The following is a 15,059-nucleotide window of genomic DNA, read 5'->3' on the forward strand; positions in this document are numbered from 1 at the left end:
GATATGCTCCTCAGGCTAGTGTATGCTCCAAGAATTAATTAATTAATTCCTTCCTCCTGCACTCCCTCCCTCTCCGGCTTCTGCATAAGAAGTAGAAAGCATCAAGAAATAGGAGTGTTTGAGAAATTTGAAATCTAAACTGTGATAGGAACAGATTTGATCTGTATCTCCCAGATGTCATATGCAAATAGGGGCTTAAATCTCCACTGGCTTTCACACTTCCATAAAGCTTGAATGCAGTTCTTGGCTTGAAAATGCTGTTTTGTAGCATTTATCCTCTACTAATACTGTCAACTCTGTTTAAGTCATTTCTTTTCAGCACAGAACATTTTTAAAAAAATTTTTTAATATATTTATTGGGTTTGGTCTTATATGTCACTCCAAATGTCACTGACCCTCAGCAGCTTACCAACTCTGTCTTCACAAAGGAGATTAATACTTGCACAAGAACAAGAGCCCTAACCATTCTTCCATTTCTGCCAGCTATGTTTCATTGACACTCATATTTCACTGTAAACTTTAACCATTTTGGAAGAACTATTTCTTTTGTTGTGGTTCCCCAACTCACTTTGCACCGAGCTGATGCAATGTAGATACATGCAACCCAGTCCTGTATGTGTCTACCTAGAAGTAAGCTGTGGTTGTTTATAAATGGACATTTATTTCCCTTTGTAAATCTGTATCCTGATCTTTTGAAATTAGCTGTAGCCAGTCCATTGTTGTCTTCTTTCACCATAAGTCCTTCTTCACAAATTCCTCTTAGTCCAGCACTTTAACCACTACACAAAACTGACTCTCAAAAGAAAGATGCCTTTGAGTCAGCCTTTATTCCTGGCTCCTACACAGAAAATTCCCTGCAGTTTTCTTGGCAACTTTTTCAGAAGTGGCTTGTCCTTGCCTCCTTCTTCCTAGGGCTGAGAGAGAGTAGCTAGCCCAAAGTCATCCAGCTGGTTTTGTTCCTAAGGGGGGACTAGAACTCACAATCTCCCAGTTTCTAGTTCGGTGCCTTAACCACTAGACCAAACTCAATCACCCTATAATATTCTATCAACAGAAGGAAATGCAAATATGGAGAAGTTCATCCAGTGAAGCTGAATTCAGAATAGACAAAATGGCATCTTTGTGCATCACAAAATTTAACTGTGGAAGAGCTTTAAAAATGTATTGAATTCATGGAGAATAAAGGTACCAGTGCTGGATAATCATGCAACTTATGTATTGCTTCTAGAATTGGTGGCTGGATCTCTACGTTATATTGCTGGAGAACATGACCAGGAGAATCCTGTTGGACTTATTTCCAGTGTTTGGACTTCCTGAAGTAATCCGATAGATCCTGTGGGGGGGGGGGGGGAAATTCTGGACTAGCTAGGAATTCATTATGCTCCATCACAGCCTTTTTTTTAGCTAGAGGGAAAAGGCCGAATATGGCAAGAAACAACCAAGGTCTACATTTTTGAGTCATGAAATAACTAGCCAATCTTGAGCTTTTGTTCTGCAGTAAATACAATTAATTTTGCATGTTTGTGCTTCTGCTCTTTTAAGTATAGACCTTTTTTTTTTCCTACTGAGCAAGGGTTTTCAAAACTCTAATTGTGTTTTAAAGCACAATAATCCAATTTGAGGTCTGCTAGATTGTGTGGCCAATGCCTGCATGTGGGTATCTATTATCTGCATTTGTTATTTTTAGAAGTGCATCTTCTTGAGTCACAGCAAAGATGGATGTTTCTGCCTTCAGGGCCTGGTTTGTTCCACTTGTTCTTAATGGCTGAGGCTGTTGAGAATGAGTCAGAAAGGCAGCTGCATAAAACTCTGTAGTTTAAATTGAAGGTTTAGTTGAGCAAAGCCCTCCCCAGATGCAGCACTGGGTCTGGTGTATGGGAGAAATGATACAGTGATAATAACACATCCTAATGAGTATTACTTTTGATAGCATTACAAGCTCCAGTGAAGATTGTGGCTTTCTGTCTGAGTTTGTAGTCTGTGTGCAACATGGCTGATGCAAATTTTACTTTCCTTGAAGACCACGCAGAAGCTACAGGTGGTCCAGAACGCAGCAGCCTAGGCAGTTAGGGGTTTCCCTCAGTATAACCATTTACGACCCCTGCTTTGGGAGCTGTGTTGGTTACCAGTTAGCATCCGAGCGCAATTCAAGGTAGTGGTAATCACCTTTAAAGCCCTACTTGGCATCTCATTGTGGACTATTATGAATTGATATGGAACAAAGCAGTTCTGCAAAAACATCAGTACTGTGTTTTTTCCGGGGAGGCCTTTCTGATGATGGGCACTGACCAAGAACTCATTGCACTTAATGCCTGAGATCTGGAAGCCCAACTGAATCAATCTGTCCTACCCAGGAACATTTTCCTAAGTAGCCAGGCCCCTTCTTTTAAGCTAGCAAGAGAGCTATATTACTAACCTTAGCACACTTTAATGTCCTCCATATGGCTGTTCTTGAGGGCAGTTAGAAAAAATCCCTTATGGATTAAGAGTGTGCCCTTGTGGAGAAGGGTCTGTTAAATCCATAGTCCATGTCCTGTTATATTGCATTTTTTATAAGGATGCACGGGTCTATTTTATCACTCCTTACTTAACCAAGTGCCCAGCTAATTCTGATGTATTCTGTGTTGTTTTTTTTAGGAGGGTAGGTACCTTTGAGTCAGTGATGATCCTGGCAACTGCCTGGACTAGTTCCTGCAGTTTCTCCTGCAGGAGAAAAACAAGAGCTCAAAAAAAAAAAAAAGTGGTTTCAATACTGCCATCATCATGACTGGGAGATAACAGTTCAGATCTATTTTGTAAACTCCTAAGGGGGTATTTGGGAGGGAAAAACATATTTAATTCATTGGTGCGCCTTCTCAGCTGGGGTGGAAGGAACTGGGAATCAGAGTTGCACAGTTGTGCCTGGAAATACACGAAACCGATGTGTGTGTGGCAGTGGCTGAGTAGGGTACACATTGCAGTGTGTTCTGTTTTACAAATCAGTAGGGAAATGTAACTGTCAGCCTCCCCCTTCAATAGCGTCTTGCTGTAATTTCTCAGATAAGCTTTGGGAGACAAAGAAGATTGTCAGGTGCCCAGTAATTTGGTGCTTTTGGAAATCTAAAGGTTGCAAAGTATGGATGAATGTTGTTAGCTATTGTCATGGTAACCAAGCACTAGCTCTTAAATGCTACCATATAGGTCTCCCACAAATATATCTTATGACCCAGGAAAATTCCCTCTGTATTATTCCTGGCTCCTTTTGTGCTGTCTGTTCTTGGTCATCATCTTATAGACCTCCCTCCCCAAGTGTTAAAGAGGCATTTTCAGAGAGAAAACAGAATTACAGTGGCAGAATTGGCAGGATTTGATACACATTTCTCTAGACAACCTGTTGCCAGGTGTTCATACTGAGGCAAAGCACATGTTCCCATCCCGAAGCACGTACATGAAACTGTACTCATCCTCTGCCTCTCTCATCCTCCACCTTCAAAGCCTCTCCCAAAACGCACCTTTTAAAAAAGGTGAATTTTAAGTGGAACATTTGACACCCCCACATCCTGCACTAGAACTAAATCAGGCACGTGCAACTGAAATGAACACAAAACTTACTCCTTCCATTTACCCTTATTCTGTCTCCCTCTCTTCCTACTTGTGACCTCCGTTGGAAGGAGCATAGCTCTTCAGTGGAACAGCATCAGCTCTGCAGGCAGAAGAGCCCCCCAGCGCCTCCATTTAAAAAACAACCAAACAGTTGGGAAATAGACAGAAGGAAAGCTTGTCGCTTGGATGACCCTGGAGAGCCATTGTCAATCGGTGCAGTGGGAAATGAACAAGTATTCTTAGTAGATATAAAGCAGCTTTCTGTCTTTGATTCACCGGTTGGTTTAAAGATTCTAAGCTGCTCTTAAGGGTAGTTGTTGCCCAGAAGGTTGACATATATTTCCTCCCTGGGTCACAGTTGATAATTTAAATTATTTGGGGGAAGACATCTGATTCTTTGATGATGCCACAGTGACAGCAGTGCTGTGTATGTGAATGGGCGTGCTGGCTGGGGAATTCGAAGAAATGAAGTCCACGCATCTTAAGAGTTGCCAAGTTTGAAAAACGCTGTGATCCATTATGCCTCTCCTGGTGTGATTAAACTATGGCTCAGTGGACTCCCTCTGTTATCCTGTCCTTCATTAAAACGTGCAAAGTTGTTGTTGTTGTCCTTCTGTATGTGTGTATACACAAATTTGCATAGACAGAGAGAAGGAGAGAGGTAGTTCTTGGTAAAATTTCCATATGTCACAACATGTTCAAAATCTAGAAATTTCATGACTGAATATAAAATATGAAACTAGAAAAAGTAGCCTGGAGGTTTTGGCTTGATTTTTGTACTGTTGCTATGGAAACAGTTTGTTAGTGTGACTTCAAGTTTTTCACCATTGTATATTCCTCCACTTGAGTTTTTAGATATGTACATTCTGAAATGGAAAAGCACAGGGAAAAACTTGAGCTAGGAAACTCACTCTTTTTCTAAATTGGCATGATCTTCAATCTTCTTCCCCTTTCTGCTTTACAAGGTTTGTTATTTTATTTATTAAGTGTCTTTGAGTCAGTGCTAACCTCTGGCAACTGCCTAGACAAGTCCCTGCAGTTTTTTCAGCAAGTTTTTTGGAAGTGGTTTGCCCTGGCCTCCTCCTCTTTAGAGGGACTAGCCCAAGATTCCCCAACTGGATTTGTGGCTAAGGTAGAACTAGAACTCATGGTCTCCTGGTTTCTAGCTGGGTGCCTTCACCACTACCCCAAACTGGCTGTCAGTTTAATTTGTAAGATAAACCCAGGAATTTCCAAGCCAGGATGGATTAACCTAACTATATCATCTGATTGTATAGGGCTGGAGTTTGGGTGAGACTTAAATCCAATCTGGAAAAGACTCAGGGTCAGCTTTTTGTGTTTGGACTCTCATTTCAAAGCAGTCTTCAGTGGGTTTCCAAAAACTATCTGCCTGACTTCCTTCCTCAGTATCTACTTCAGGAAACCTTTCTAGCACCATTAATGGTGCCAGAAAGGTGGTGGGTCATCATGTTTCAAGTAAGTGATTTTGGACCACATCCCAGGATATTTAGCCTTGAGAAGGGATGATTGAAGAAAGATATGATAGCATTATCCAAATACATGCAGAGATGTCAATCAGAAGAAGGCCATGGTCTTCTCTTTTCTCTATAGGCTCCAGAATCGTGAGCTTAGGTTACAGAAAGGGAAATCAAGGTTGAAGGTTAGGAAAAATTCTTAGGGCTAAAATGAGTTTGACAGTGGAAGTTACAATTGATGGAAGGGGTGGGCTTCATTGTCTTCACTGGAAGACTTAAAGCTAAAGCTGGATAGACTTTGGTCAGGGAAGCTACTTTAGAACCAGCACAAGCAGGTGATTGGACTGAGTGTCCTAAATGGTCATTTCCAATTTTAGAATTCTATGATTCTACCCAGAATCCTCCTGTAACTTTCTCTGTGGTCATAGTAATAGCAACACTGCTAGTAACCTCTTCCAAGATGAACTAGAGTAAAGCCTGAAATTGCAGGCTAGTTCTTGCACTGATGGAATGTTTTTTCCATTCAGATGAGAAAATGGGTCAGTCTTGTTTTGAATGTTCCTGCTTGTCAGACATTCACAATGCTTCTGGATTCTGGCTAGGCATGAAATATACATCCCCAGGAGGAAGAGATGTTCTCTGTCATATACACAGTGTCAAATATCTCCAGCCCTTTCTGCTGGGGATAGAAAAACTTTGGTCATTGTAAAACTGAGGAAAGACTTAGAGAGAAGTTCTGATCCGAGGCTGGGAAAAGCTAACATCCTTCCCCGCCCCCGTGATTAAAGTTTAGCATTCCCGAGGAGATGAGATGTCCAGGGAAGTGAAGCAGAGAAGCTTTTGTTTTTTCTGATTGGTTTACAGAGTCTAAGCTGCTCTTAAGGGTAGTTGTTGCACAGGAGGTTGACATCTGCTTCTTCTCTGTGTCATATTTGATAATTTAAATTATTTGGGGGTAGACATCTGACTCTTTGATGATGCCTCAGCGAAAGCAATGCTGTGGATCTGAATGGACACGCTGGCTGGAGAATTCTGGGAGTTGAAGTCCACGCATCTTAGAGTTGCTAAGGTTGAGAAACCCTGACATAGAGGAATATTGCAGGATTCAGCTAACCAGCAGGCTGTCTAGATTAAACTGCATCTTGCTTTTTTCCTTTTCTTTCTTTCTTTCTTTCTTTCTTTCTTTCTTTCTTTCTTTCTTTCTTTCTTTCTTTCTTTCTCTTTCTTTCTTTCTCTCTCTCTCTCTCTCTCTCTCTCTCTGGAAATGGACCACAGCTGTAAGGATAAAACAGATCAAGTCTCTAGTTAACAGCAACATCATTTTTTTCAGAGGTTTCTCTGGTTTATGACTCTGGATCACCCTTCCGTTCCCTTTCTTGCCCCCGCTCCATAAAATATGCATCCTTTGCTTGGCTTGAATGTGAACCTTATTAACCTGAGATATATTCTGGATTGGCAACTTGGGAGCCTTCAATAACATTTTAGTCTGCTGTCTCAGTGCTTAACACTGCAGCATTTTAAATGCTTCTCTCCCTCTCTCGCTCGCTCTCCCTCTGTCTCTCTTTTTTTGGCTCAGCTCGTTTCCTGAAGTGCTTTTTAACAATATTTTAGCAGACTAAGTTGTCTCAGGCAGCTAAGGAACACTTGTTGCTGGAAATAATGTTTTCCTTGGTAACATCTCTGCATCATTGTGACATGTTTAATGTTTAAAAATGGTTTTGTATGTGGCTTGTTTTTTAAATGGGAGCCAGAACATAAATTCCAGGTAGGGAGACAGACTGGAACCAAACTCCTTCTCCCACTACCCTACCCGGTTACATCCCAGAATAAGCATGGTGGAATAATTGAACCGGGGCAAGCAACCAATGACAGTGCAGCCTGAAGAGTTGAGAAGCAGTATTTTTTTTTTTTAACTTGCTTTAATTGCTTTTTTGCCTGGGCCTGGAATATTTATGGGGTAGGAGATTGCCAAGTTATTTATTAGATGGAGAATCTGGGGATAGACTAATATAAATCACTTAGGCTGGTATTGAATATACCAGACACTCAGTAATTTAAAAAGCTTTAATAAAAATGCTAAAATATGAGACTTGTCGGTGGCTGTAATGAGACTCAGTTATCATGTTTTTATCAGCGATTTTTGGCTGTTTTACTTTTATAATTTGAACAAAGCCTGAAAATGTGGGCAGGGCCTCCCAAAGCACCCCCAGATGCCAAAATTTCAGATATGTAGAAGAGCAAGTCTCCTGCAATTGTGGCAGGCAGAGAATTCTGACACATTCCCTCTCTGAAGCTCATAGTACCTTTGAACATGTTGTAGGAAACCTAGTTCCAAGTGTTTTGTTTTGCTGTGTTTTGTTTCCAGAGGTGGGGAGCCTTGATTTCTCCTCCAGGAACCACCACCATTTGCTTCTCTAAAGGAGCATGAAGCCACACTTGTCTTTTTTGCACTAGTCAGCAAGGACAGTTGCCCTGTGGGCCAACACCCAGGCTACACTTTATCCCTGGATCCGACTATCAAATGTGGTACCTTATTTCTTCCACTACTGGAAATGCTGAAGAAGAAGGCAAAGCATAAGTTCTCAAGGGCCCTGATGGGGCTTATGGACTCTAGGAACCAAGCCCTGCTGGTCAGTTGGCTGACTGATTTTATTGCTGCTTTTCATGGTAAATTGGTCCTGGACTTTCTTGACCCTGGACTTTGGGCTTGTGCATTATTGGTTGTTCAATGTTAGCGCTGCTTGGTTTTAAATTCTTGTATTCTACTCAGGGTCATTGCCGTGAGATGAATGGCCTTATGAACTACTTAAATTTAAATAAATAAATAAATAAATAAATAAATAAATAAATAAATAAAGCAGACAAATAAATAAAGACCCTATATAAAGGCACTTAGATGGGATCCATATTTCCACAGCATACCATGAGTTATCACATTGGCTGTGGCTTGTGGCTAGAAAGAATTCATTTGCTCTACACCATATGGGTTTACACAATACACTAGGCTAAAATGGGGTAAGGTAGCTTATGGGTCAATGTGTTGTGGGAAACTCAGCCATTGTCTTTATATGCTAAGTGAAACAGACAATCATTGTAAGTGATGATATGGCTTGTTTGGTCATTCCATTTAGGTGAACACAATCATTGTGATTTGTTAATCCATGTTTAGAGTTAAGCATGGCTCAATAGCTGAATAGCTGTGAGCCTAGCTATTGTGTCTTTCATTTATTTAAAACCAACTTTTATTTGTGGTTAATGGGTTTCATAACAAAATTATGAAAACAAATGTGTCCTAGGATATGCTGTCAGGGTCCAAAAGCCACAGTCTCTTAAATGGACCACAAGGGTTGCCTACAAATGGCATACATGGACACACGCTGAGGCCTGTACCCTACCAGGGGGACACTGTCAATACCAGGAATTTCTGATTCTGGTGTTTTTTTTGTTTTGTTTTTTACATCCTCCTTATTGAGGTTTATTCACCTGTTTTTCTCACCAACCAATGCAAAAGCTTGTTCCTGCAAGTTTGCAGTTAAAACTTGGCTCTTGAAAGATGCAACTACATAGCAAAATCCTCCCTTCCTTTCTATTATTTCATTCATGCATTTGGTACTAAAAGCTCAGGGAAAAAATGATGAAGTCCAACTAGCATAGTAAGTGAAATTCCTCCTGAGCAGCCAGCTGATTTAGAGATGCTCCGTGGTTTGCTACCTCCTCCTCTCCCACCAATATCTTGTGATCAGCAGGAACCCTATTCTAGGAAAGAGCAGGAGCAGGTGGAAGGAGTGGGGGGGGGGGGAGAAGAGAGAGGAACTACAGAGTGGTTGCCAAGCAACTATCCATATCTGTTTTCATTGATTCTTTTACTCCCTAAGGTGCCAGCAAATTTTGTTGACTGGAGGCCACACTTTATTTTATCTTGATTAAATCTTTCAGGGCTGCAGGGACATATCCAGTGACACAGCGATGTCACGAAGGAGGCAGAGATGAATATTTTCATCCTAAATCTATCTGAACTGTGTACAGAAATTGGATAAGTGGTACCAATGGAAGATGGAAACTTATCTTGAGAGAGGATGGGTAAAAGTCTGTTAAAAGAAGCAGCTTCTTCTGACCCTGGCTGATATTCATCAGCCAGGGTGGAAGAGGCAAAAGGAATAAGTCGCAGAATCAGAGTGGGAAGGAGATCATCAAATGCAGCTCCTGGCTTAGGACAAACATCTGAGCCAAGGTATCTTAGATAGATGGCTGTTCATCTTTTGCTTGAACACAACCCATAAAGGGATAGTTCACCAGCTCCCTTGCAATATCTTCCATTATTCTTACTATTAGAAAGGCATCTCTCCCCACCCCCCCGAACATTCAACTGGAATCTAATGATAAATCTATTATTCTTTCTCCTGGTGTGGACAACCTCAGACTAAAGAGTGATGCTTAATAGTTTTGCCCAAATGGGCATTTTAGTAGGACCAGTTGGCTGTCTCCTGACTTGTTATATATCTCAACTGATTATCCCAATTGCCCCTTGTTGTGTTATGGTTTCTTATTCCTCCTTGCAAGTTACCAACATTCACAAGCATTGATTAAAACATCTTGCAGAAAGGAATGTGGATAAAGTTATGTTATCAGCATTGAGGTTTAGTCGATATATATGTGCCCTTATGCATATGGCTAACAAGGAAGAAAGGCAGAAAGAAACTCTGTGTGCACACATTGGTTTTAATACAGTCCATACATTGGAAATGGAGTACAAATGATATACTATAATTTGGAATGTAAGTATCTGAGGAAGAAATTCTATCGAGAATTGTATAAGCACCTCAGAGCAAAATCATTTTACTTCATGGCTAGGGAAAGCAGTGAAAAAGGCTATAAATACGCATGCTGAGAGATGCTCTGGAAACAATCATTATAAACCACCGGAGCACAGCTTGAGTGGTTTGTGATGTCACTGGAATCATGGTGTGTATTTATATCCTTGCAATTCATAATAATTTGTTCTCCTTCCCTATCATCTCTCTTCACAAAATACAGCATAGGGAAGGAAAGCAATCATAAATAGAATGGGATTTGATCTGACATGATATAAAGTGTTAACTAAGTGGGGCATTCAGGAAGCAGACTGCTGGAACTGGGATCCCAAAACACAGGTACAGCTCAGTGTGCTACAACAAACACATGGCCAGCTTTGCAGTTTTCTGAGTGCTTTGCTCATATTAAAGAATCATATATGGATTCTTACCAGTTATAAAAGGACCATTTGACCCAACCAGTGCCACCACTTAGAGAGTTTGAGAGTGGTCAACGTTGGGTTCTCTAAATCAACAATACAATGTGATCTGTGTATAGTTATCGCCAAATGTGAGCGAAAAAGCTGAATTGTTGCCAGACCTCTGGCAAATACAGGAAGCATTTCTTGTCATGCAGTGCCTGTCTTCAGAAGGGCAGCATTCGGGGCACTTACTATTTCATAGGATGAAATCTAAGCGAAGGATGCTCCTTTAGTAGAATGTAAGGGACTGCACTCGCTACCAACATTCACTTTTAAATTTCATGGAAAATGAAACATTGGAAGAGACACTTCCTTTAAGCATCAATTATCTGGCGTTGTAGGCTCACAAGATCACTCTGCTAACCATGGAAACTGTCAAGAGTTAGAAACCATATGAGAACTTCACAAACAATGGTATTAGTAGGGCAGAAATTTCAGGAACAAGCCTGCTGTGCCTACTTCTCTGAAATGAACAGGGTCCCTCCAAACACTGGCTTACCAGGTTTGGGAGTACATGAAATAATACACAATATGTGTATGAGGTATAAAACCCAGGTCCTCCAAATTGCTTCTTAATTGTAGCAGTGTTCACGTCTATAGTATTTTCTCCCCAGATGACCTCCTTCCTTGACTGGCTAAATACAGGTGTTCATGAAAAGGTACAGTTCTCTGAAATGAAGAGAGAGAGGGATGGCTGGACGGACAGACAGAGAGATAGACAATTGATGGATTAGTTTTATGAACATATCAAAGAAAATAAAGGTAAAATACAAGGTCTATTTCCAGGATAAAATAGGTAAACGAAAATACAATAAAAAACCCTATGTGCCAAATACAAAGAATCAACGTTCAGATAAATACATCGCCTTTACACAGTACCCTGATCTGTTCAATATAATGGATTCTTAGATGAACTGCCTTGTCTATGAACTTAGAAGTTCTGCTAACAATATATATGTTAGAGCGCAGGAGGAAATAGGACAATCTGCAATTCAGGTCCCAGTGGGCTGTCCTTTCCGGTAGGGATTTTAAATATCTAAGCCTAAAAAGGGCACACAGTTGACAATCAAACAAAACATGAGCAGTATCTTTGATGGCTGGGTGAAACGTAGAGGACATCTTTCTCTGGGACTGTGATAAGTTGTGTCCCTTAAAAACAGGGCCTCCTGCATACTTCATAATGTTTCTTTCTAACAGCAGTTTACTTTGTTAATAAACCACTTCAGAACTGGTTTGGTCTTCTTATTCCCTGTAGGGTTGGGGGTGAGTGGGTGGTATTTTTCATGATTGCTCTTGTAACCCACGTACAGAGTTGCAGCTCCATGAATGGACCTTAGTTTGAGCCCAGAGGGAACCCATCCTCTCCTTGAACCAGATTTCGTCTTCCTTTTTATGGCTGTTGTGATACAAAATGAGATATCAAGGCCATAATAACTACCATAGCAACCAATTGTGAAGGCACAAACGAGATTATGATTCAGGTGAAGAATAAACAACAAAGACACAGAGGAATTCTTGAAGAACATGTTTTCAGACCAGTGTCCTTTATATATATATATATATATATATATATATATATATATATATAAACAGTGAATAGTGATATAAAGAAAATATAGATTCAAAAAGGCTGAATCATTTCTCCCCATAGATTGTTTTTCTACTTTTCATCAGGTGTCAGCTATCCTTTAGATCTGTGGTGTGTGATATTGCCTGGAGCAGAGTAACATACTGAAAACTAAAGAGTCTTTTAAAGATATTTTGAAATGTTTTGAATTCCTTTCCATGAAAGGCAAGGTATATCATTAGAATGGAGAGCTGGAGAAAGAGAAATACAGAGAGAAAAGAAATAGAACCCAACTTGTACTTGACACTTTCACTGACAGTTATATACACAGTATTTCTTTTCCAGAATTGGATTACTGAATGTCCTGCCAGGGGATGGTAGGAGAACCAGCTTCCATGTGGATAGGATAAAAATTTTGCCCTTGTGGACCTTTTTTTCTCTCTCTCCCCTTCTCCCACTTATAGAGATTTTGTTTTCTTTTGTTTTTTTAAAAAAGGTTGCATCTTTTTGAAGACTTACCCAAAAGTTTGATTGTGTTTTCCAGTGGAAAATGATGGGAAAGTTTACTAATGATTTTCTTCAATTTGCCAGTAAAATGTAGTCTTGGTTCAACTGAAGCACCACCTGATTTTTATATGTATTGCACACATGACACATAGGCACACATACACATACGGAAGCTGGGCAGGCCTCTGATCACACTGCTGTGGCCATCATCTTGACTTTTTTTAACCATAACTCAAGGACAACCCTGGGTTGGAGCCTCATACAATCATGTGACTATAGGTTACTCAACCATACTCTTACAATGTCCAATAAACAATGCAGAGAGAAATAATCTATTTGAAATGGTGGAGTTATGCAGATAGACTGATTATGAGCCATCAAGTCAGTGTCAAGTTTAGCAACCAAATAGATGGATTTTCTCCAGGAGGATCTGTCTGCAACCTAGTCTTTCAGTTGTTCCAATGTACAGTGGTTCAGTGCACCACTGTAACTGAGTATATCCACCTTGGATAGAAGTAGATTTCATTTTTAGCATGGGTCCTCAGGTGATGGTGGGGCGGGGGGGGGAGAGAGTTTGTCAATTAGAAATCTAAATACAAAATGCATAAATAGCTTATTTGAGTTAAATGTGTCTCAGCTCTGCCCCCATCCCACCCAACCCTTGGTCTGGGAGACTTCTCTCTGGAGTAAGATCTAGAGTTTACAGATACCTAAAAAGTGCATGTCGCCCATTACTTCTGAAAACAAAAAACATGAGCTCCTATTCCCTTAAGGGATATCTTCTTGAATCACCTTTTTCAAATCTCAGAGAGCTTCTGATATGGAACTGCTAGCTGAGCCAATACATTGTTCATGGAAAAATAGGTGGCAGAGACTAAAATTCAGTGGATGGCTAAGCAACATAATGCTTGTTTCTGAAATAAAACACCTTCTGAGTAATTAAACTGATTTGTTCTGCTGCAGGTTCATGTTACAACCCAGATTATTGGTTTTGGTAAGAAATCATGTGTTCTTCATATTGAATAGGTCGAGAAAAATGAATCTGTCATCAGTAGCATCAGCAGAAAAGTTTAATGTGCTGACATCCTTCCCCGTTTTTTATTGCAGTTCCTCCCCAGATTATAAACATATCATCAGACATCACCATCAATGAAGGCAGCAGCGTCACTCTCCTGTGCTTAGCCTTTGGGAGACCAGAACCAACAGTAACATGGAAGCATCTCTCCAGCAAAGGTAAGATGTTGCCTCCAAACAGGAAGAACCATGATCTCAGTTCCATGCAGCCAAGATAAAATACACTATGTGGAAGAGAAGAGAGGTATGTGAAGAGAGAAGGGGAAAATGTGTTGAAACCTTTTGGATGAATATTTGGAAAGATGTCAGTGGAGACCTTTCAAGATTGCAGGCAGAGAACCCTCCATATATTGCATTTGGGCTGTTCCTGGATCAAATCTGACCCCTGTGATCACACAAGCTTTGGTGAAGCAATTGACTCACAGAATTTTTGTAAAGATAGGTTTGTAGAATAGATATTGGAACTTCAAGATGGGCAATTTCCATTGGTGAGAGAACCAGTGAGAGGCCATTCTATCCTTTAATTTGTCTTTCAAATTGAATAGGGTTTAGCTCAGAACTCTCCCTTGCAACACCTGTTTTGGTTGCTTAGTAATCACTGAACAAATGAGCAGCACATGAAGTAACACCATGGATTAAGGTCACATTGATAGGTAAATGCTGATTCCTTCATTCTGCAATGGCTGGAAAGGGTGCTGATCAGCTCACATGATTTTCACAGCATGTCAAAGTTGATGGTGGAAAGGATGGCTGTGGATTAGTTAAAAGAGTTGCAGGAAGGATGAGGAGTAAAAACAGTAGCAGGTTGGAAATGCCCAGCATGTGAGAGATAAAAGTTGGGAGGAAGAAAGATGGCACACCGTATTATTGGAATATTAAATAGCATCTGTAAAAAGACTTGGACAGTTTCTGTTAGTGATGTTAGCATCTCAAAAGTGAATGTGTCTGTAACTTGATGGGTTTGCAAGGGAAACATCATATGATGAAAAATTGAAAGGCTGTGTCTTGCATTTTGAGGTATGTTAGTCTTCTCTACCAACAAAATTTCACAAAGTTGGTTTTTCTATACTGACAAAATTTCTGCACACAGAAGAATGCAACCAATATGTCAAGTCATTGCTTATGACTAGTTTGTGGTTTAATAATTAGTGTTATGATTTCAGTTTCATAAAGGCAGCTTTTGGTGACAAAAGGCAGTGGGCCTTAACTGCATTGTTCTACAGTCACACAGCATTTTCATGTAGAGTTCTCTGCATCCAAGACTGGAGTAAGGGCTTAAGACAGGGTTAGAGGAGTAAGAATATTTTTGAAAAAACAGATGGATCACTGGGAGATCCTGGCAGAATCTAATTTCTTCTCAGATTTCTATGCTATGCTTCAGGATATCTTCAGAACTCTCCCTTGGCCTGGCATTCTGAATCATTTGGCCATGTTTTCAATGGCTTTAGGAATTTTGTATTCCATTTTAGAATTTTCCAAGGTCTGCATTTATCATCTCTTTTGGTGATATTAACCAGTGTATCTCAATGCAATGAAACACAGTTTCTTGATGATTTTAGGCATGCATGTTGACCATGCAGAA

The 15,059-nt window shown here is 40.3% G+C and overlaps 1 protein-coding gene across 1 annotated transcript in view; it reads left to right on the forward strand.

Annotated features, from left to right (window-relative positions):
• Positions 1 to 15,059, forward strand: part of OPCML (opioid binding protein/cell adhesion molecule like) — a 282,923-nt gene that overhangs the window by 196,653 nt on the left and 71,211 nt on the right. The window contains exon 3 of the mRNA XM_088139161.1: positions 13,511 to 13,636. Coding sequence (XP_087995287.1) covers positions 13,511 to 13,636 — 126 coding nt within the window. The remainder of the gene's footprint in view (positions 1 to 13,510; positions 13,637 to 15,059) is intronic.

The sequence above is a fragment of the Python bivittatus genome, unplaced genomic scaffold (genome assembly GCF_059951505.1).
Source record: "Python bivittatus isolate LINGU-HERP-01145 unplaced genomic scaffold, Pbiv_v1 ctg000320_np1212, whole genome shotgun sequence".
Taxonomy (NCBI): Eukaryota; Metazoa; Chordata; class Lepidosauria; order Squamata; family Pythonidae; genus Python; species Python bivittatus.